The sequence below is a fragment of the Harmonia axyridis genome, chromosome 5 (assembly GCF_914767665.1).
Source record: "Harmonia axyridis chromosome 5, icHarAxyr1.1, whole genome shotgun sequence".
In the NCBI taxonomy this organism is placed as follows: Eukaryota; Metazoa; Arthropoda; class Insecta; order Coleoptera; family Coccinellidae; genus Harmonia; species Harmonia axyridis.
Window position 1 is genome coordinate 11,338,860 of NC_059505.1, and position 22,339 is coordinate 11,361,198.

General features: G+C 34.8%; 1 protein-coding gene across 6 annotated transcripts in view; it reads left to right on the forward strand.

Annotated features, from left to right (window-relative positions):
- LOC123680608 (RNA-binding protein Musashi homolog Rbp6) overlaps window positions 1-22,339 on the forward strand; it is a 980,242-nt gene that overhangs the window by 549,479 nt on the left and 408,424 nt on the right. For 4 of the 6 annotated variants that reach the window (XM_045618597.1, XM_045618593.1, XM_045618595.1 and 1 more), the window contains 2 exons: window positions 17,782-17,841; window positions 18,231-18,315. In XM_045618597.1, coding sequence (XP_045474553.1) covers window positions 17,782-17,841; window positions 18,231-18,315 — 145 coding nt within the window. The remainder of the gene's footprint in view (window positions 1-17,781; window positions 17,842-18,230; window positions 18,316-22,339) is intronic. The other 2 variants (XM_045618594.1, XM_045618598.1) reach the window with 1 other exon arrangement.

The window sequence follows — 22,339 nt, forward strand, 5'->3', positions numbered from 1 at the left end:
GTCAAAGCTGTCATATTCGCGATGTTCGACGCGGGATGGATCCTTCCTCAAAGCTTCCACACGTGTTCTCTCCTTCGAACGAACAAGTTGTCAGTCGAACGCCTCGCTCAAATTCCATCCTGATCCAGCATTAAAAACCACTTAACGAAGCCGTTGTGTTCCGCTCCCTGTTTATATCTTCTAAGCCCTCAACTTGTATCGAATGCTGGTACTGCGAACCGTGAAAGGAAACATGGCATTTCCGATTTGTTCAAATGAATGGTTCTGTTCCGGCCATAACGATTTGCTGGTCCGGGAGAATCCCGCAGGAATGATTCATGTTTCTCGCGATATCGCTGTCGGGAAGGAGTCAAGATATTCTGACTAGTTTTTGTGATCGCATTCGATATCTGGAGCTTACTCTCTCAGAAATATCTCCTCCATCTTTTGGAAACTCACGCTTTGGCTTGATATTTGAGCTACTTGACTCAAGCTCAAGCTCAAGTAGCTTGAACTTGACTTGAAATTAACTCAAATTCAAGTCAAATAGTAGATTTTTAATGTCATCTCAAGTATTTATTTATTGAGTACTTTACTTAACATTGAAAATCTACTATTTGACTTGAATTTGAGGTGATTTCAAGTCGAGCTCAAGCTATTTGAGCTTGAGCTTGTGCTGAGTAGCTTGAATATCAAGCCCAGCGGTGAATACCTAGTCAATTATCAACCCTAGCAGCTAAGAATTATACTCTCATGACGTCATTGAAAATATATACCCATAGGGATCTTGCGAAGAAGACAGCTCCCAAAGAAGACCACGGAAAATCGTATACTTACCAATCACGTGACATTCTGGAAAGCGACAGATTCAAACGGAATTGAGACTAGGGATTTATCAAGCCAAGAAGCTCAACATTTTTACCAACTACTTGACTTTAAAATCAAGCTCGTGAAAAATTACATAATTGAGCTTGACTTGACTTGATTTTAGATATTTATTGCTTGACTTGATATTAAGCTACTTGATATTACTTGAGCTTGATATGCACGGCATATATTTCTGCAATCTCGTGCGAACTCAGACTAAATAAGGGGATTCTTCGAGCGCCAAGAAACTGCACCATTCGCCAGTGTCAATTTATTCGTAGTTATCTCACATTTATATGAAATCTATTGGTAGATTTTGGAAGTTTCTGAAATATGTATTCAAACTTGGTCAAAATGGCCGAGGATTTTTTATCATCGCTAGCATCTTCAGCTCCTTTTGAAAGACAATTTTCCAGAGCTGCTCTTACAGTTACAAAAATCCGCAATAGGTTAGGCGACAAATCTATAAGATGCCTCATGTGTCTTAGATCCTGGATGGAAAATTATGAAATCAAACAAATCCTAGAGATTTCTCAATACGAAGAAACTTCATTTTTTCATTAGATTTCATTTTGTTATGATTTATAGTGATTCAATTTGTTTCTATTTCGAAAAAGGTGATATTTTCGATTCTTTTATACAATGAGTCTAATGAATAAGAGTTTTTTTTGCAACGTTCCTTCTCATTTTATCATTTTTTCATTGATGTGACACTACACAATGAAACTGCTAAAAATCAAGTAGTTTGATATGATTCCAGTACTTGATAAATGAATACTTGACTTAACTTGAAATTGAAAAACTACTACTTTACTTGACTTGAAATAAAATCAAGCTCAAGTCAAGTAGCTTGAAAATCAAGCCAAGTTCAAGTCAAATAGTAGTTTTTCAATGTCAAGTCAAGTATCTATTCATCAAGAACTTGACTCGGCATGGAGAAACTACTACTTGACTTGAACTTGAGTTGTTTTCAAGTCAAGCCCAAGTAAAGTAGCTTGAATATCAAGTCAAGCCCTGAATCCCTAATCTCGAAGATCTGTCCAGATACCAGAAGTAACAGGGCCAGCCGTAGCGTACACATTAAGATTTACCAAATATTAGGGTCTTAAGCAATGAGCTTGTGAAGACATCATTACTACAACTCATTATATCATAAAATAGCTTTATCGAAACCCACCTAACTGTTGAAATGAAACGTCTACTGCTAAGCACCACTTTGATACACGTAGAGTGCTTATGCTCTTTTTAACATCTGGTTATAAAAAAACGAAGAAAATAAAAATAGAAAATTTTACCGTTGAACAAATAAATTGTTATCGGAAAAAATAATCGAACGGTCTTTACTACAAACTTTTTATCTCATTTCGTCTATTTTTGAGTCAATTGCTCTGCCATATTCAGGGAGCAACAATTCATTCAACAATTCAATTCAATTCAACAATTCATTCAACATACTTCGAGACAAAAACTTTTATTCTTGAATATGGAGCTTACCGAGAAGCGAGATATCCCCTAAGAAATTGTTCCATCTAAAAATTTCAAAAGATTCCAAGGATCATATACAACAATCATAAGCGAATCCACTCATTCATTCCAATACAAATTTTTGTTCTTAAAACTAATCAACATCCCTTGAATGCCTAAAAATAGTTAAGAACACCTTCCCCACTAAAATTGTTGTTATTGTTGTTATTCCTCCTGTTTGAAGGGTGACTCCCGGACAATTGGAAAAAAGCATCATCGGAAGGTGTGATTTGAGATTGCGAAGAGAAGAAGAGAAGGGAAGACAGCTCAAGAAGACCCAAAGTGAACATCAATAAAACATATCAGGATGGCAGGCATCTGCGGAAAAGTTGACGTTGCGGAAGCAAAGATTAAGACTGTTTTCTTGACTCTACTCCATTTCGACTATTTGCTGGTTTTGAATGGAATCGTTCACAATACAGTGAACAAATGTCCCTAAATCACATTTACGACAGGCTTATGTGATGCTTCGGTCTTATACGACGCGGTTTCGACTGATGTAACAATTTATGGTGGATTAAACTGCTGCTTTATGATCTAATGAAATTGTATTCAACAGAACTCGCATCAATTTGGCGTGAGAGCTTTTTGCTCCATCATAATTTTTCGTGACTAATCATTTCTGCATCGAGTTCAAAAAATAATTCAAAGTGGTATTTTATTTTGAAAAAATTGTTTTGAATAGAATACCTACTAAAAGAAGCTTTTACCCTTCAAAATCTTGTTTTACTTACTTGTAGCAGAGGTATTCTTTCTGTTTGAGGATTGGAATTCATTTCCCTACGCGTCTACTCTAATGTCTCCAATTTTCTACTGTTATTTATTTGTGATTTTTTTTCTCTTCTCATGTCACTCTTTTCTTCTTTATCGTTTTTGGAAAGAGCTATTTCCTCTTGATTGTATTTTTATTGGATTTGAATTATGTTTCTGAATTCCTTATTCTCATACTCTTTCAGAGTCTATATTGTCTTCTTTATTCGTTTGTTAACTATTTCCTCAATAGTTTCAATTTTCAATTCGTCTCCGATTTGTTGGTTGCTTATACACCATGAGGAGCCAGCCGCTGTTCTGATTACTGTATTCAGTGTACTTTGCAACTGGTCTTCCTTATCACCTTTCGTATTAAACGAGGTTACTCCTGCATACGTAATGCTTGGTATTAGCTCTTTATTCATTATCTTCAGCTTGTTTTCTAAGGAAAGTTTACTTTTTGCGTTGAGCAGCAGGTAAAGTCTCCCGTGTAATTGTCTTACCTTTTTTCTGTTTTTCTCTAGCTTTTTGCTAAAATTCAATCTTTCATCAAGAGTTACTCCTAGGTATTTTGTTTCATTTTTCCATTTTATCGACTGATTTTTTTTACGTTTCCTGCTTTCTCTTTTTTTTACTGTTGTTCCTCCAAAGTTGATTCCAACTATTTTCGCCGTTTTCACTTTGAATCTGCATTTCTTGAAGTATTCCATCAGTTTATCTAAATCATTGCTTTCCGTGTTCTACTGTGATAGTATATGGCAGTGCCTTCTATAAACTGGGCTATCTTGCGTCTATTTTTTTTTGGTATGTCAGCCATATGAGTTGAACACCAGCGGTCCTATCACCGATCCTTGGGGAACTCCGGCTTCAATTTCTCTAACTAAGTTGTCATGAGTTTGGTTCAAAGTTTCATCAACTTCATTTTGTATATTGCACTGGTGTCTTTAGAGAGGTTCATTTACTCCTTAATATGTTCAGTGAATAGTACCAGTTGGATCGTTCAATGTTGTTTGCGAAACCCAAACTTGTGATCTGCAATAATTTTTCTTTTTCTTCTACGAAATTTTTTGTGAATTAATTTCTCCATCACTTCACTAATTGCCAATAATCGGCTTATGGTTCGATAGTTAGTTATGTCTTTTTTGTCTTTTTGATCCTACCAAATTCAGATTGTATCCGCCGTGAACTTTTATGAAGATTGCTTGATATGATAGAAGATCGTTCACCTGATATCACCTCTGTTTCTTACCCTGCCAAAAAGCTGCATTATATGTGTTAACTAGAGCTGCAGTCAAATCGATATCTCAAACTTATAATTGCATTTTAAGCTCACTTAGACGGAGTGAACGCCTCCAGAAAACTGCTTTATAATTCCGTCGGCATAGCTTGCCAAATTGTTAAGTTTGGGGAATAATACCAAACAACTCTGTTGGTAGCCCTGCAATCTAAAGTCGTAGACGTTCTCTAGAAAATTATATAGGAGACGCGATTGTTCCACACGGCTACAGAGGAAAATGTCCTGAATTTGTCTCGTTAGTGGCGTAATTTGGACTTCCTTGTTGGTTTGTATTCTCGAAAATTCAAATTCCGAAGGTTGTTCTAGAGGAAATGATATCCGAGAGTTAGGTCCTCTGTTAAGGTTCTAAACTACCTACACATGAATTCAAAACAACAAATACCTTCTTCGTTATTTTTCGTCTCGAACTTCAGCACTTAATTCTATCTGAAAATGGATTGTTATTGTCTATTCGCCGGGTATTTTTTATTGTATCTGTTTATGACTGATCTGTTGTTATGGCAATATTGCGTATTTTTTTCGATATTTTGGTTTCAGTGAAGCGATCATCACGTAACTTTGCATCAAGCTTCCAATTGTTATTATATTTTGCAGCAAGTTCATGAGAGTTATTATATTAGCAATGCGAGAGCATTGAATACAAAGACACAATTCAACAGGGTGATCATAGTGATTATAGTGATCGAATTTCAGTTTGAGATTTCAAATAAAAATTATCATTATATATAATTTGAGCCAATTTTTGGCACTTTTTTGCCTCAGTTGTATGCCTAGATTATTGTGGTTAATTATTTTCAATAATAAATTTTTGTAATCGTTCTAAAAAAATGGATATCTGTATTGCCGCGATACTACTGATTGAAATATTACTATTAAACACAATGTCCTTGCTTTCATTGTTTCTATTTTGTGATTTATTCAATATTGCCTTCTGATGATGAGAGTATTAACAGTTCAGTACAACCAGAGTCATTTGAAGGAAGCCAGAATATTTCGATTATAAGAGGGTTGTCCAAGTTTTCAGGAATTCATTTGGGGCCATTTAATTTATTTCTAACAATACTGACCAATGAATTCCAGTATTTAACGGATCGTCTCTGGAACAAGAAGGTGTCGATTCGGTTTTTTCTATGGTCTAAAATAGCCTACGTTCGGGAACCAATTTGCTTACTTTCATTGGCTGCAGCTACGCTCATCTATCACTTCTTAATTGAATTTGTCATGTTTTGCATAGACCAGTAAAGTATGCGGAAGGTTGAAATGAACATTTTCACTCGGTTTTGAGTTCTTTGTGCTATTTTTCTCTTTCATTTGAATAAAGTATTTTCAAAGTCACTTGAAGTATGCCAGAATATTTCTTAAATACAAGTTTCTTTCAAGTACCCAGAAATTTATTAGGAAGCAGAGACTTCAGCATTTTACTAGTCCTCTCAAATAAATCCCAGTATGCTAGTTAATCTTCTATCGTAATTCAAACTAGCATATGTCGATTTGGCCACTTTCATTGCTCAAAATACCTGCTACCGCGCGTCGATTTGAACGCTCTTATCGGTGGGAGTGGTGCTCATCTTTCACATTTCATCAATAGAATAGGTTTGGGGCGTTTTTAACAGTCGTTTTAAAATATTTAATCAAACACCGATGGAGGATTATACAGTTATAGAGAAAATGAGAGAGGTTTTTAATGATTTCGACAACGACATTTGGAAAAATTCTGTGGCAGATTTTAAAATTCTGAAAATGAATAATTTTCGCTCAAATCAATTCCTCCAGTTACTTTCAACTCCATCTCAAGAACCATCATACCACTCAATAAAATATTTTTGGTGAGATCAACCAATTTGATATTTACTTTAGTTTTTGATCAATTTCATCAATGTTATTACTAGTTTGCCTTATCTACACACTGAACGTTTCATCTAAAACACTTTCGTGCTCTTATTGTTTCACGCAACAATCATGTTGTCTTCTTGATAATATTACAGGTCGAGAATATAAAATAATCAAATCATAATAGAGTAGAATAACATAGAAGCGTTAATGATGTGACAACAAACGCTATTGACGTCGCGAATTATGTGAGAGAATTGCCATCAGAGTTCAATAAAATCATTTTCAAATCTATAGTTTAAAAAGAGTGTGCTCATGGTTGCAGCAAGAGATCAAACGAACATCTGGACAAGCGTTTTTATGGAGTAGTTCGAGTAAAATTAGAAGAACTATACCACCCAACTCATTTCAAAATTTTTACAGTGATTTGAATATTTTATAACATGAGGAAATTATCAAATTAGCAGTTATTTTGTCACATATCCATTTGATCAATATTGGACATAATAACAATATTCTCAGGAAGAACTTTAACCGAATTTCACGACGGTTAAAAACAAAGAAAAATAAACCATTTAAAATAACAACTATAATTTATTCTATAAATTCTCCAGTGACAATATTTCAGCTCATCCAGTAGTCAATTTGAACCCAAATTACGTCATAACTCCTCGTCCACCGAAGCTAAGGCACTAATCACCCATATCCCAGTCGTGGCGGTCCGATTGTAAATCCATGTTTGTACTTACACGGCTTCTTATCCCTGTACCAGCACCGTGTAAATGCCATCGTGATACGGCAGTGGCGCCAAGGCATTGATCAAACCGGGGGATGATTAACACAATTAATAGGAAATACACCAATTTCGCCATAATGCGGGGTGGGACAACGGCGTGGACTGATGCTAATCTTGCAGGAATACGGGACAACTACAGGCCAAATAGATATGGAATCGCGTAAACGGGACGTGTGGATTGCCTGCTAGGACGCCATGATCAACCATCACGTTCTGAAACGTAGAACGCCGACTATCGGCTTGCTTTAGGTATTATTTATTGCTTGTTGAGTTTAGGGTATCGTCAGTGCAAATATTGGGAATGATTGGGAACTTAATGATGAAATGATGATCACGGGGGGACAGCTGTTTTGATGTCGAGGTTTTTTGAGTTGATTTCTATGTCCTGAATTCAAGTAATGTATTCATTTTTACCTAGGAGCTCGAATTTTTGAGATATATAATTTTAGGGAAATATAAGTATTATTTTAACTCAAATCCCTGAGTGTAGTAGACAGAAGTAGATACGAATTTTTGTTTTAGTTATACAAAATACTATATTATGGGGTACTTATAAAGGGTGTTTCCTAAACATGCGGCAAAAATTCAGGGGGTTGTTCCTTGGACTATTCTAAGAATATTTTGTCCTTTGATGATTTTTGAAAAACCTATTTGTTTCGAAGATATAGGGGGAACAAAATTTCAGATAATAACATTTTATTATGAAAAATTACATGAAAATTCAACTTAACCTACAAAAACTGTTGAAAATGACCACCTCTAGCCAGCATACAAGCATCCAATCTTCTCCTCATTGACTGCCGAACCCTTTCAAAAACACCAGGATCATTTCTTATTAAGTTACACCCAGCAATGATCCGATTTCGCAAGTCTTCCACATTTTCTACTGGAGTGGTATAAACTAATGATGATACCATCTGCACTTATCAATTTTTAGTCAAAAAACTGGCCGTTTTTAGTAATTGGAATGTTGTTAAACAAATTTAAAAATAAATTGTACCTACTTAGTAAACACAGTGCGGTACGCATTTTTATTTAAACTATTATTAATTTTAAAAATATGAAAAATGTTGTTCGCCCTGTATCTTTGAAACAAAGAGGTTTTTCAAAAATCATCTAAGGACAAAACATGCTTAAAATAGTCCAAGGAACAACCCCCTGAATTTTTGCCGCATGTTTAGGAAACACCCTGTATAGTATATTTTCTACAACTGCAACAAATGATGTCCAAGCTTCTCCTTCAACTTGATTCATAAGATATAATTGGAAATAAGTCCGGGTAGAAATAAAATTTTTCCCAAGATTTCTAGACTGAGAACTGTCTACGAATATGAGGTGGAACTATATGTGATAGCTCCGGTAACCAATGTAAAGGCTCAGATATAATAGCTCCACTAACAATTCTCATAGAAACGTTAAGCTGTGCATCAATGCTATGAACATGAGCACAATTGAACCAAACAGAACAATATTATTCAGCAGCAGAAAAAGCCAAGGCCAAAGCTGCTGTACGAAGAGTGCTGGCATCAGCACCCCATGAAGAATTGGAAGATTGTTCATCTCCATTTCTATCAATGTTAATGAGAAATTGGCTAAATTGGACTAGTATGGGATAGATGAATCAAACCCAGTTGAATCTTGTCCACGTTTCGGACATTTATTATCTTAAATTTACATCTAAAATGATGGAGTTTTCCTTTATCATGACTAAAATACAGGAATTTTGGTAATGTGGTACATGGTTATCTTTGTTGTGTTCTGTTTGTGCACTCATTTAAAAAAAATATAATATCTCTCAAATATGTCACAAGCTCTACAAAAATTCTTCATCACAATCAAAATCCAATCATATATTACATAAAGACATCAAAATTCAAATGTCAGAAATAAATAATAATAATGAAAGCAAATAGTGTATTGGAGATCTGAATCTAACTATGAAATTAAGTTACTATTTCTGAGAAATCTTACAGTTATCATGTTCATGGATGGAAATTAATCAATAATAATTAATTAATAATCAAATTTGGGGGCGTGCAACCTACCCATATCATTTCAGACCAATTCCGGCCAAAATTCCAAAAAAAACACGAACATCGTGACGGAATAAAACTGTGATCTGTTCGAAAAAGATCCCTCAAAAACGCAGACAATAATTCGATCCAACACAAAATACCTGGTGGCGTTATTATGCTGAGAGCAAAGTATATCAATTATGCATCGAGCCGCCTTAATTCCCAGATACCTTAAACATCCACAACCTCCATCGATAAACGATTAAAAACACCTCCACCTGGTGGCGTCTGCGAATTGTCAGACTGAAAACCGGACGACAGTTTCGGGTATAAAGTTCCGGGATAAACTTTCGAACTCTCCATCTTAATCGAATTAGGGCGTGAGTTACGGAAAGGAATTTTATACTGAGGGAGTGTTTAACGTTAATTATTTTAATCTGGGGGATTACTGAGCACTGCGTATGTCTAATACGCCGGGTTAACCTTGGCACCTTGAAAATATAATCGAGGATCTCTCGCTCTCCCTAATATCTCGAGTGAGAGAATACGGCAAAGGAAGATCTATTTAGTGGATTAGGCAGTTTACAGTCGGGGTGAGTTACGTGGCAAGCAAGGAACTTTGTAGAACGTAATACATATTTATGGTTTCTATCCGTTTTCTACTTTTCGTTCAGGTGAGCGAGCAATTCGGATCGATTAATACTGATGTTTTTGTTCTAATTTAATTCAAGAAATGCATTCTTCTTCCTTCTTATTTTCTATTTCTTCTTTTTCTTCATACGTTAGAACAAAGTCCTGTGTTTTCCACAATAACGTCACGTACAGGCTCACGCCTCCGTGATTAGTGTTTATACCTGTAGTTTACAGAATAAACTATATTATTATTATTTCTCATTCCTGGAATGCAAAGTAAATATTACATAAAACATAATTTTTTTTGTTAAATTTTACAATAGTTTTTACTGCGATGTTCGGGGTTCTTTATTACAACGATACTAAGTACAAAAGAGGATTGAGCAAAGGGGTCCACAATCCCAGTTATTAAAAAGAATACCATCAAATGGTAGACAGATGATTCCAAAACCATGACTGGAGCTAAAAGAAGGTGCCCAACTAGGGCATTGGAGATTATTACAGATCTCACACCTCTATCTAGTGTTAGAGTGGCCTATGAGGCTACGCTAAGAGACTATCTAGGGAAGCGACCAGCAATGAGGGAATGGAGATTAAGTGAGCCTGGTCCCCATTAAAAAAAAATTAGCATCCAAAAAACCTTCATTACGATACTAAGTAAAAAAGAAGATTTGGAAAAGTAGTCCACAATACCAGTTCTTTATATGAATCCAATAAATGGTTCACAGATGGCTCCAAAGCCACGACGGGTACTGGTGCTGTAGTATTCGAGACTGGTACCAAATGCTCAATATTGTTAGGACGCTGTCTAAGTGTCTCTCAGGCAGATATACTCGCAATAGAAAGATGTGTAGAAATCAACCTAGCGAGAAACTGAAATGTGTTAAAGTGATACATTCTGATATTAAGGCTGCAATCAAAGCACTGAGCTTACATATCATCGATTCTAAGGATGGTATTGAAGTGCCGAAGAAAACGCGATGAAATAGACAAGAACATTAAGGTCTTTCTAGTCTAGGTTTCCTCAACTCGGGAATTAAAGGGAATGAAGAGGCCAACACACTTGCCAGAAAAAGAGCACAAACTGCTTCCATTGGCCCGGAATGCTTCTATGGCGTGGACAACTGTACCTACAAGAAAGAGTATCAGGAGAAAGAAAAAACCGAAAGAGAAACACTCTGGCGGAATATTACTCGTTTGGATCACTCCACTCTGCGAGATTCAAGAAGAATCTAGATCTTAGTAAAATATACTATACCTCCTCACTGAATTCTTCACAGGGTATTTTCGCCTTAGGAAACACCTCAGGGGAATGGGTCTAACAGAAAATGACGAGTGCAGATTCTTTGGGGAAGAGGAAGAAACTCGAACCACCTGGTGACGCGTAGAGCAAAGTTTATGCTCAGGTTGTATTCGGGGTACTCTTAGTAGCCGACAACTCCTTAAACCTGTCTCAAGTATTCGTCTACGTAATGTAAAGAGCGATAGTTGAATTCCCAAGGCATATCTCATGTCTTTGTAATTCTGGTAATGCTATGGTCGAGTTTCAGCGGACAGTTATAACAGTTTTGTCATTGGTTGGAGACATGCCCTCTACCGCTTCTCGGTCTGTCATGAACAGAATTGGTTAATAGATATCGTGTCCATGTACGAGATATGTCACTTCACCATAAACTGTTGGGCATGGTCTTCTTTAATTAGAACCATAATTCTTGATCGGTGATTTCACTCAACACTCTACGATTCAGGTTGGCAATCAAAATCATAAAATTCAACTGCTTTCACTAACGGAATATTTACACTTAAAATGTGATCTCCAAAAATATCACCAGTTAAAAAAATATTTATACTGAAAAAAATTGTTGATATTAATCAATTTTCTCATATGAAAATAAAGAAATGCAAAACTTTTTAAATTGTGTGTATATTCATAATCACGCACTTATATCTTCCAAGGGCGACAGCTCTGGGGTTAACAATCGGACATTGGTCAAGAAGGACTTGGGTTCAAGTCGACCAAGACTCAATTTTTCAACCACTCTTTTAATGATTTGAGATATTTCACAAACGAATAATAAACCACGACTAATAAAAAAATTTGCCTTGTCCTTTTAAGATAATTTTCCAACCCATATCGTGAACAGATGTAGGTACCTACATTCGAGCCTACATTGTAATATTTTGTAATGATACCGTCCTGCATACCCCACGAAAAATTATATTTTAACGAAGTTATTTAGCCAGATTGTAACATCAAACCACAAGAGGTTCCGCATTATATTTCATGCCATTGTGAAAACCAAATAGGTAGAAAATTCACTACGAGTATACTTAATAAGGCAATGTGTATAATGGGAATTTAATATTGTCGCGAAAACGTTATTTATGTGACTTCGGTTCCTTTCTTTAGAATTCCTTTATGGAACGTCGTTCGTATTTTCATTCCGGAGAATGATGTTACAATAATCACTTCTCATATATCATTTCCTGGCGAATTATTGCACTAGGATGCTGGGGCATATTGTTATTGGAAAATGCCGAGCCACGGTTTCATAACATGTTTTCCGGGAATATGGTCCGAATCGAATAATGATATTCATTTCGACCCCTATAAAGTCACTGGTATTTTTAGTGCAGAATAATAGTTTTCAGTTTGGAAGTCGTATCATGACTGCACTCATTTGATAATATTATGTTTGTTATCGTATCTTTTATGTTCATAAGCTTGATGCGCAGCTTAACGTTTCTATGAGAATGGACTAGTTTCAATTTTTTTGTTAAGGATTAATTTTAAAAATTTAAGTAAAATGAAATAAAAATGTGGAAGAATCATTAAAATATCTCTAGAAATGAAAAAGTTATGAGACTTTGAAGTTGCGCTTGGAAGAATAATTTCATAGTACCAAATGAAATGAATCAAAGGAAGAAGTGGTGCAAATTAATGAGGCGTGACTTAATTGGACCTAAAACTACTTCATATGTGTGTATACGGGCAGTAAACATTACTTTTTTCTTTTTTTACTTTTTACTCCTCACATAAATATGTTTTGCCATTGATAATGGATAGACTTCAACAACCAGTACTCAACTACAAACTGTTTATGAACCGTTTTTTAAATAAATCATCGTTATAAGTCAAACCATGATGAAGCAAACTCAAAAGTAGATACTCACTTGAAAAGTTTAACTCCTTTTATTTCAGCATTGACATAAGATGGATTTGAAGAAAAAAACTCCATCACTGCGAATATATCTATTTTAGGCAAATTGTCACTTTGTCCTTTCACGAAGCCTTCTTCCATTATGGTGACATAAAAACAAAACTCGAGTTAAAACTACACTGTACAACTACAAACGGCGCGAGAGCCTTGGCGCGGCTAAGTATTTGAACATAATTTATGGTATAGCGATCACAGGCAAGTGGCGTGACGTCACAGACGAGTCGGACACCAAAGACGTTCCGCGCTAAAATACGTAAATTTAAATAATCTATTTCTCAGTAATTTATTGATGGATTTTCAAAATTTTTTCACTGAGTTATCAGTTCTGCTCGATATTTTAATCTATCGTGTCAAATTTAGTATTATCAACATCACTAAACTAGTCCATTATCAGTGGAACTATTAGATTTACACCTTTACATTGGTTACTATTGCAATCAGATATGGTTCCGCCTCATATTCGTAGACAGGTCTCAGTCAAGAAATCTTGGGAAAAATTTCATTTGTACCAGAATTTATTTCCAATTGTATCTTACCTCCCAGATACTAGAACTGCCAGATAAAAGTCACGCAAACCTTTATGGATTAAAACCTTCCTTCAATCTAATGATAGTGACAAGGAAATTTGGCGTTCACAATGGTGTTCTTGTAATGTCTTCACAAAAAGTCTAATCGTTGAAGTTTTAGGTTTCAATCTTCCTTGGAAAATTTGGTGTATTTTGAATCGACTCAAGACTGGTCATGGAAGTTGTAATAAAATGCTCTTCATATTGCATTCTTTTCATTGCCCCCTATGTGAGTGTGGTGTAGAAGAAACCATCGACTACTTGGTGAATACTTGTCCAATTTATGAATTTTATGGTGGTTTCCAAGCTATCCATTCAGTTTCAGATTCTTTCTTAGAATGGGTCGCTAACTTCAAATCAATATAATGAAAACTAACATGTGATACTCCTTTCTGGTTCTTTTCTCTATTGTTTAAATTATAAATTGGTTAACCATTGATGAAGAGAAATGATGGGGAAGATTTTGTTTTGGATGAAGAGGAAGTCCTTCAATAAAAATGTAGGCTTGGTTAATCGATCGTCTAGAGGTATGATTCGATTACCTGGCCTTTCGTCTTTTTCTCCGTGACTTTGTTGGATTTGTAATAATTGAACTGTTTTGAATTATTTACATCTATTTACAAAGCCACAATTATACAGTACAACCTCAATATTGAGAAGATCTTAATTACGTCTTAATTACAAGTTTCTCACTACGGTACTAAATTTCGTCTTTAACTCGTTTGTTGATTACTCTAAACGTCTTGGATTATCACGTCTTCGTCTTACTTCAAGTTTTCGGTCGTCTCGTCTTTAACTTGTTCGCGACTCGTCTTAATCTAGTCCGCGAAACCTCTTTTCGTCTTACGTCTCAAGTTGACCGCCCGAACTTGACTCGTCTTCGACTTAAGTTAAACTGTACCGTCTGTACCCGTCTTCGGTTTAATTTGAACTGTGCTCTCTGCCGATTGGAACTACCCTCTCTCGAATATAGACCTCCCTTTTCTCGGTTTGACCACACCCTTAGGGGAAGGTACCATCCTCTAGTCCAATAAGGGCTTTTGCCGTACCGCCCCCAAAGATCTTCGCGGATTCATGGAAATCGAATATTCTAGAAGGACTAGAACCTGAGAAACAGATGTAACACATCTGGTACATCCGTCTCGTTCTAGAACTTTCCCAACCCCAGTAAATCTCTTTTACAACCGACATGACACATTCTTCGACACCCCGAAGAATAACACATCCTTTTTACATTATGTACAATACCAATTCGTTCCCTGTAAATCAATTGAAACTGTCATGCCCTCGACACTAAAAGAAACTAATAGGTCTCCAAGCATCCGATTGACCATCTCAATTCGTTACAGAGAATAATAACTGGATCCTTCATAAATGTCAGCTTATTCTGTAAAACAATACACAAACCAGTCACTACACCTATTCGGGGAGACAAAGTATCATACGTTGAAATGTATGATGCCCAGTTTACATCTACACAAGCTTTGTTTTTTGAAGTTCATAATTTTTTGTAGTGTTCTCAATTGAATATATATGTCTTCATAGTATCTTTCTTAGTGCATAATTATTTCGTCACGATGACATATTTGTGAATATGTATTTTGTGGTGCCTGTCTTCCATATCCGTCCGTGAACACGATCATTCTCAAACGGAACAACAGAGAAACAAAAACCAGACTAGGAGTTCCGTAAATACTACCGTTCCAAATTTTATAATCCTGACAATTTTAAAACTACAGGTTCGACCTAGATGAAATTCCGTAAATAGAAATTGAATGAGTTTCAAGCTTGATGCGAAATTTCTTCAGAAAAGATATCAAAACGTGAAGATACACTGAAATATTAATTTCACTTACTGTGATCTCCAGAAAATTGTAGGTAGTTATCACGAAAGATAAGTTTCAATTTAAATCAACTATCAAGTAATAACATCTAAAAAAGTACATCACTTCGGAAAATTTTGAAGTTTGTACTCTAAATGTTTGGTTTCTTCTGAGCTTCCAAAACAATACAGGGTGGGTCAAGGTCGATGGTGCGGTGAAAACCACATGTCAATCGATCAAAAATATTTTCAGCGCTGCGGGTTTGATACTTATATCAAGAAGTACCTACAACTTCGACATTTAAAATTCAACACCCTGTATATAATCATTTTTCTCTGTTCGTCGTAGCCTCTTAGGGTATAGTGTACGGTATACATAGTTCATTTTGAGTTTATATCCTCTGCTCCTTATTATAAAATTATAATAGCATGGGAAAATATATCTAATTTGCGTGTTGACAGATAAATCATAAGGTAATTAGGTCTTGAGTAGAAAAAGGATATTTATTTCAGACGAATATGACGTGTAACTTCTACTAATAGCAAAATATACCTATGACTTGGAAATTACTTCTACTCAACATCTTTTTCCGCTATATATAGAACAACGGAATTTTTTTTTAATTCTTTACTCTTTATGATTAAAACTAATTGCAATGCTTCGAAATTATTGTTAACAAATATAAATTTCAATGAAAAATTTAATTTTATATACAAAAATAACAGATAATGTGCTTTTTCATTGAAACATAATATTTGATTAACAAAATGAATTCTTCCCCAAAATTGGTAATCAGTTTCTTATTGATATATCACCTGAAATCACTGATGGCTTATTGAGATTACTTAATGTTTCCTTCGAATACAATCGAGCTTTCCCTTCATAATCATTTTCACCCAATCACTCACCTCCTACACGACTCCTTTCAAGTAAATAACATAATATCCACCTGATTCGAATCGAATAATGTTAAGTGAAATAAAAGGAAGGATATTTTTATGTTATAGGCTTGCAGAATATGAACTTGATGATACTTCTCACATTATTATTGCTGTTTCTTAAATATTAAGCATGAATTTTTATGTTACTAAGAAAATGGTTTAAGTGGAATGTAAAAGAAAGAGTTTTGTCTGTAATTATTTCGTAGTGCTGGTTTCTACAATTATATTTTTGGTTAGTGTTCGAAAATGAACCATTCAATTCATGTTTAAGTTGTTGTTGAAATTTTAAAAATTGAAGATACTGAGTTCTGAAAGAAACTTAGATCTCTTTTTGAAATATCGAAAGTTGTTTCAAACTTTAATTTACGATCGATCATTACGATCTAATATAATTACTTGAATTGAAACCGGAAATGACCTATGCATTATTTAGCTGAAGATATTGATTGATCATTGAAGAATTCATTAGTTCACCTAAATTCTCAGAAGCATACATAATTTTCCTGAATTTGAGGTACAAAGGATAGTGGGAGATGCCTTAGACGATTTCAAGAAAAAGAAGTCGTTGTTTTCGAGATACAGGATGTTTCTTGTAGTCCTACTTTTCGGGATGATTATACCAGTTTATTGAATTTTTATTCACTTATTATTATTACTTTCGCTACAGATTGGGTAAAGAATTAATGTATTTATCACAGATTTATAACATAATTTCAAAAATAATTTTGATTTTCCTGAGGATTACTTGAGAAGTATTTGAAATCGGTAGCAGATACGATAAAACTACTAAAAATCAAAACGTGTAGTACCGCACCAAATTTTCTTTTTATATTTTTTCAAACTACCAGTGCATATCACATGATGAAAACTTTAAATTGTAATATGTATTCCTAATTTGAGTTGAATATCTTGTGAAAGGAATTTGAAAATGAATCAAGCTTTAACACTCCGTATTTCGAAAACAAAGCGTTTGCGGGTCCATGTTTATAGAACTTTTTTTTCTTGAAATTATCAGGAGAATCTGTCATTTTTGTTTGTTGCTTCATTTTAGGTGCACAGTATCTCTAAAAATCACCATTTCGTAAAAAAAAACTCTTGAATGGTTTTTTTTGACATTGGCTTTTAATATTGGTAACCCCTTTTTTTTTGAAATAAGGATAGTTGTCTTCGAATATATCGAAAAAAAAAATATTGAACTGTTTCAGCCATTACTATTCGGTAGTAAAATTTAGTAGTAATAAAAACATAATTTACAAAAAAAATTGGAAAATACAGCAGCAAAATCTCTTTCGATTAAAAAAAAATTACTTTTTACTCATTGCACTCCTAGATCATGCACCACTAACAGTTTTTTCTGAAGATTGAATATCATATATTTTTTATAAAAGTGTTGAGGATATATCATTGATTCATATTCTTCAAACCCCACCAATCAAAAATTCCCGCGATATTTACGTAGACTAGTGAGCTTTCTAGAGGTAGAACATGCACGATACTGATAAAAAGAGAGGGGGTTTGAAGTGAGTGATTCTCTTTCAGCAATATCAGCGGTCCAGGCGGCTACCCTGTGGAAATCGACGTCAAAGTCTCCACCCCCAGGTACGTTGCCACTGCCGAAAAGTGATGGAGCGGGGGGGCCTTCAAGATTTCAGGACTTTCCACCCGCAGTCCAAACAATTAGTTTGTTCGTTTTTTTCCTTTTACATTAATTCTTCTTTTCTCAAGTATCAATTACTGTTTCGATTAACATGAAATTTTGTTCATTATATTTGTTTTCTTCTGTGGTTTATTTTTGTTTCTGGCCCCCTGCGCCCCTATACTATTACTTGCGCTTGGTGTCGTGCTGTATATACCACATCACCAGTCACCATCACCAAACCACCAACCGTAGTGATCCCAATGCGTAGTGTCCGACGTAGATTATTAGAGTTCCCGAAGTTCTGCCCCACTTTCTCTAGTGATGTAATTCTTTCTATATTGTTTTGTAGGGGCTTCGGATTCATCACCTTCACCGATCCAGCTAGCGTAGATAAGGTTTTAGCCCAGGGCACACACGAACTAGATGGAAAAAAGGTACGTACAATGTTGATTAGATTATGTTCACTAGATTCCATTGAACGATTTCTATAGATTACAATTCGGCGATATCGGGTGTGGTAGTCAAGCTCTATAAGATCTATCTCATTTATTGTATCATCCTAGCTTTCGGTCATCATTGTGACCATCTTCAGGGAACTGAAATATTATACATTCAGTAAGACAAAACAACAACAAACATGACTCAAAACACTCACAACAATTCGAGATGTTGAGGAGTGAATAGTTAAAAATGCTTCAAGGAATTGATTATTAATCTAAAAAACACGATTTATCATTCAGTATCAGTTCTAAGGAATATTACGTCAATAAACAAAATTAAGTGTAGTGACTGTGATTCTTTTTATGTTGTCCAGACGGGCAGAGGCATAGAGATACCAGAGATAGAGAACACCAGAAAGACTGTAGACAAGGAAAACAGACTTGTGGTTTGTCTTAACATGTACACGACACAGGACATGTAATGAATTTTGAAGAACCTATTATACCAAAAAAAAATTGATTTAAGCGATCCTTCCTTGAGACAGTTGAAATTCATGCTGTGAGAACAACCTCAATATTATGACTGATTCATGTAAACTAAATCCAATTCACACTTATCTAGTTCACACCATAAAGAAGAAGAGTGAAATGTTATCTTTCGACGTTCTAACTCAAGGTTGAGGTTTTTCCTTGTTCTTGAACATGGTGTCAATTTAATATGACAAGAGTTTTTGACATAATATTCCTAAAAACTAATACTTTATGATAAATCGTGTTTTCCAGAAATAATCAATTCCTTGAAGCATTTTTAACTAGTAACTCCTCAACATCTCGAATTGTTGTGAGTGTTTTAGGTCATGTTTGTTGTTGTTTTGTCTTACTGAATGTATAATATTTCAGCTACCTGAAGATGGTCACAATGATCACCGAAAGCTAGGATGATACAATAAATGATACAGATTTTATGGAACTTGACTACCACACCGATATCCCCGAATTTTCAATTTCCCGTAGTCGATATCAATAAGTTGATATAAAGTATAATTTGATGAAATCAATGATGATAACTTGTGTAACTGTAGGGCAGACACATGATTCAGTTCAGAAAAATTAAGTGTCCGTGAATTTTTCCTCGCAAATAATGCTGCTAATAAGGATAGGAAATCAGAGTTTTAAAATGTATTGAAATTAAGATCGTACAAAGTTACGAAAGTGTTAGTGATTAAAACAAATTTTCATTCAGAATGTCGATCAAATTTTTTTTCCAATATGCTGCATTGCCATTATGTGTGAAATACAACATTATTTAAATGATCTCTTACGGAAGTCCTTCCTTGTGACGTTATTTTCGATGACTCACCCGCATATTTCGGGCAATGTGTAACCAACAACTTGACAGATGTTCAGATCGTCGATAGTCTATGGATTATCATCTGTATAAACACGATATTTCGAATAACCCCACAAAAATAATCCAACGTTGATAAATCAGAAGATACTGGTGGCCAATTCACATCGCCGAAACGTAAAATTATACGTCCTGGGACTTTTTCTTGCAATAAAGCCAAAATGGGTCGTGTTGTGTGGCTTGTTGCACCATCTTGCTGGAACCACATTTCTTTCTATTCCTTATTATTACTTTCAGGCTAAAAAATTGGCAATAGCGATGAGAATTGAAGGTTTGAGCAACACCTTCATTTTCATAGAATTATGGACCAATCAGACCAAATTGCAAAACATATAGTGACTTTTTGTGGTCTCTCAATACATAGAAATTTTCACTGCCTCATATGCCACAATTATGGTTGTTGACATAAAGAGAAATGTGCTTCGTGGCTAAAGAAGAGAAAATTTGATGGGAGAAATCGTCATCCGAGTATTTTTGTTCAAGCACCCAATCGCCATATGTTTTTTGCATTCCATGGTTAGCTGGATTTAGTTCTTGTATAAATTGAACTTTTGTGGACGGAGATACAATTCGATATGCAAAGTACGCCAATGCGTGCCGTAAGAGAGGGCCAAATGTTGTGCGCGCCGAGGAATTGATAAATTTGGATCTTCTTCAGCACTTTCACTATAGCAGCAATATTTTCGGTCGAACGTGCATTGGGATGATGTTTGACACTTAAGACATTAACAAAAAATGCAGTCTTCTAAAATTTTCTCATTGTCTTACAAATTGTACGCTCATATGGACTATTATGTCGTCCAGAATCCGCCTGTAATGAACGAAAGGTACTAGAAAATTATGATTTCTGTAGTTGGTTCATAATTTTCAAATGTAGGTAGCTATTTAAAACTTATGAACCGACTCCTTCAACTAAACATATAACGCTTCGAAATACATTTCTTTTCGACATATGTCATTGAAACATGGCTGCGAAATATGGACCACAACATGGATAACCCAGTATTACATTCATAGAGAATATGTGAACTGATTATTTCAATTGAAATATCAACTTCATGTATATAAAATGTTGAAAATTCACGAAAGTACTAAATATATAGTTCGTTTTACACGAATTATATCATGGTCCATCATGCAAAAAAATATTGGGCATAAATTTCGATATTCTAAATTCTAAATTCGAAAGCGTTAATGATCCAACTTTTATATATTCGACCTTTCGAAGTACCTATTCCGTTTTATTATTTGGAATTAGTTTTTTATATCCTCTATAACGGGCAGTGAAAAATTTGTAATTATTTCCACTAATTCGGAAGAATAGAATTTTTATTACATTGATTTAATATTTAATTGTGTTACGATCTTCGTGGAGGAGTGATAACATGTCCAACTACAATTATTCATTGTACGATTATGAAATTTTGATATCTTTTTTTTTCTGGAGCGTACTTCTCGTTACGTCTTTGCGGACCAACCATAATTTCTGCGCGCCACTGGTTATCACGACTGTCTGCAGTGAAGTTAAGGCCATCTAAAACGAGAATTATTGCGGTGTAAATGTACATTTCATTTAACCAGCTTTGTTTCTAGTCAGTTTGTCATGAAGTGAATTCTCTTCGTTGCTTCTGAACCCGGATTAAGATATATAGGTCGGCTGGGAGTCCTTATTTTACAATTAGTACAAATTGATTGAGGGTAAACTAAATGCGAAATCATAATCAATCTCAATTTGAATTCGGAAAATCGAGTTGATGAGGTAGTAAAGGAAGCTTAAAAATCGCTTAATACTGATTTTTGCAGATACTGCTGTCCGCCATTTGATCTTGAAGGCATCAGATAGGTACTCAAAAATGATTCTTGAATTTTGGAAAACGATTTCCTATAACTTTTTTTTGATTGAAATTCAAATAGCCATATTCAAGCTGCGTATCTGGCTTAATTCTGATTTTTTTCTGAAAATATATCTTTGATCCTTGAGATGCCTATGGATCAAAATTACTCATAATATTTCAGTATTTTTTTGAGAATATTAATGGATTTCTTTCATCAGTATAATATCCCATTTGTAGTTAACAGTTCGATCTCAAGTTTCTATTTTTTATTTTATATATCAATGTTGATCGTGATAATTTATTTCATCCTATTATAGAACATCTGGTGAATCTAAGGAAATTGAAATATTATTGCATTTCTGAACACGATGACTGAAACTCATGGAATACTCGAATTTCATCTCAGAATTTTAATTCAATATTGTTGTGGGAATAGAGTGCATTCACTATTTTGCTTATCAATGTAAAATATAATTCTAGGGAAATTATTGGTTCCTTCCGAAGTAATATTTTGCTCTTTGTTGAAGTGAATTATTATTTAAATATAAATTCCAAAGTTAGAAATGAAGATCAAATTTGACGTTATAAGATTTGTTAAAAAAATATATATAAAATCAACCATTTCATCTTTCAATTGAAGAAACACTCTTCAATGAAATCATATTAAAAGCGTGGTGATACGTGGCGTGGCATTTGAATGACACCACTGTAGGAAAGTCAAATGATTCCACATCTGATTTTCAACGTGTAACGAATCCAATGACTCAAAATAACT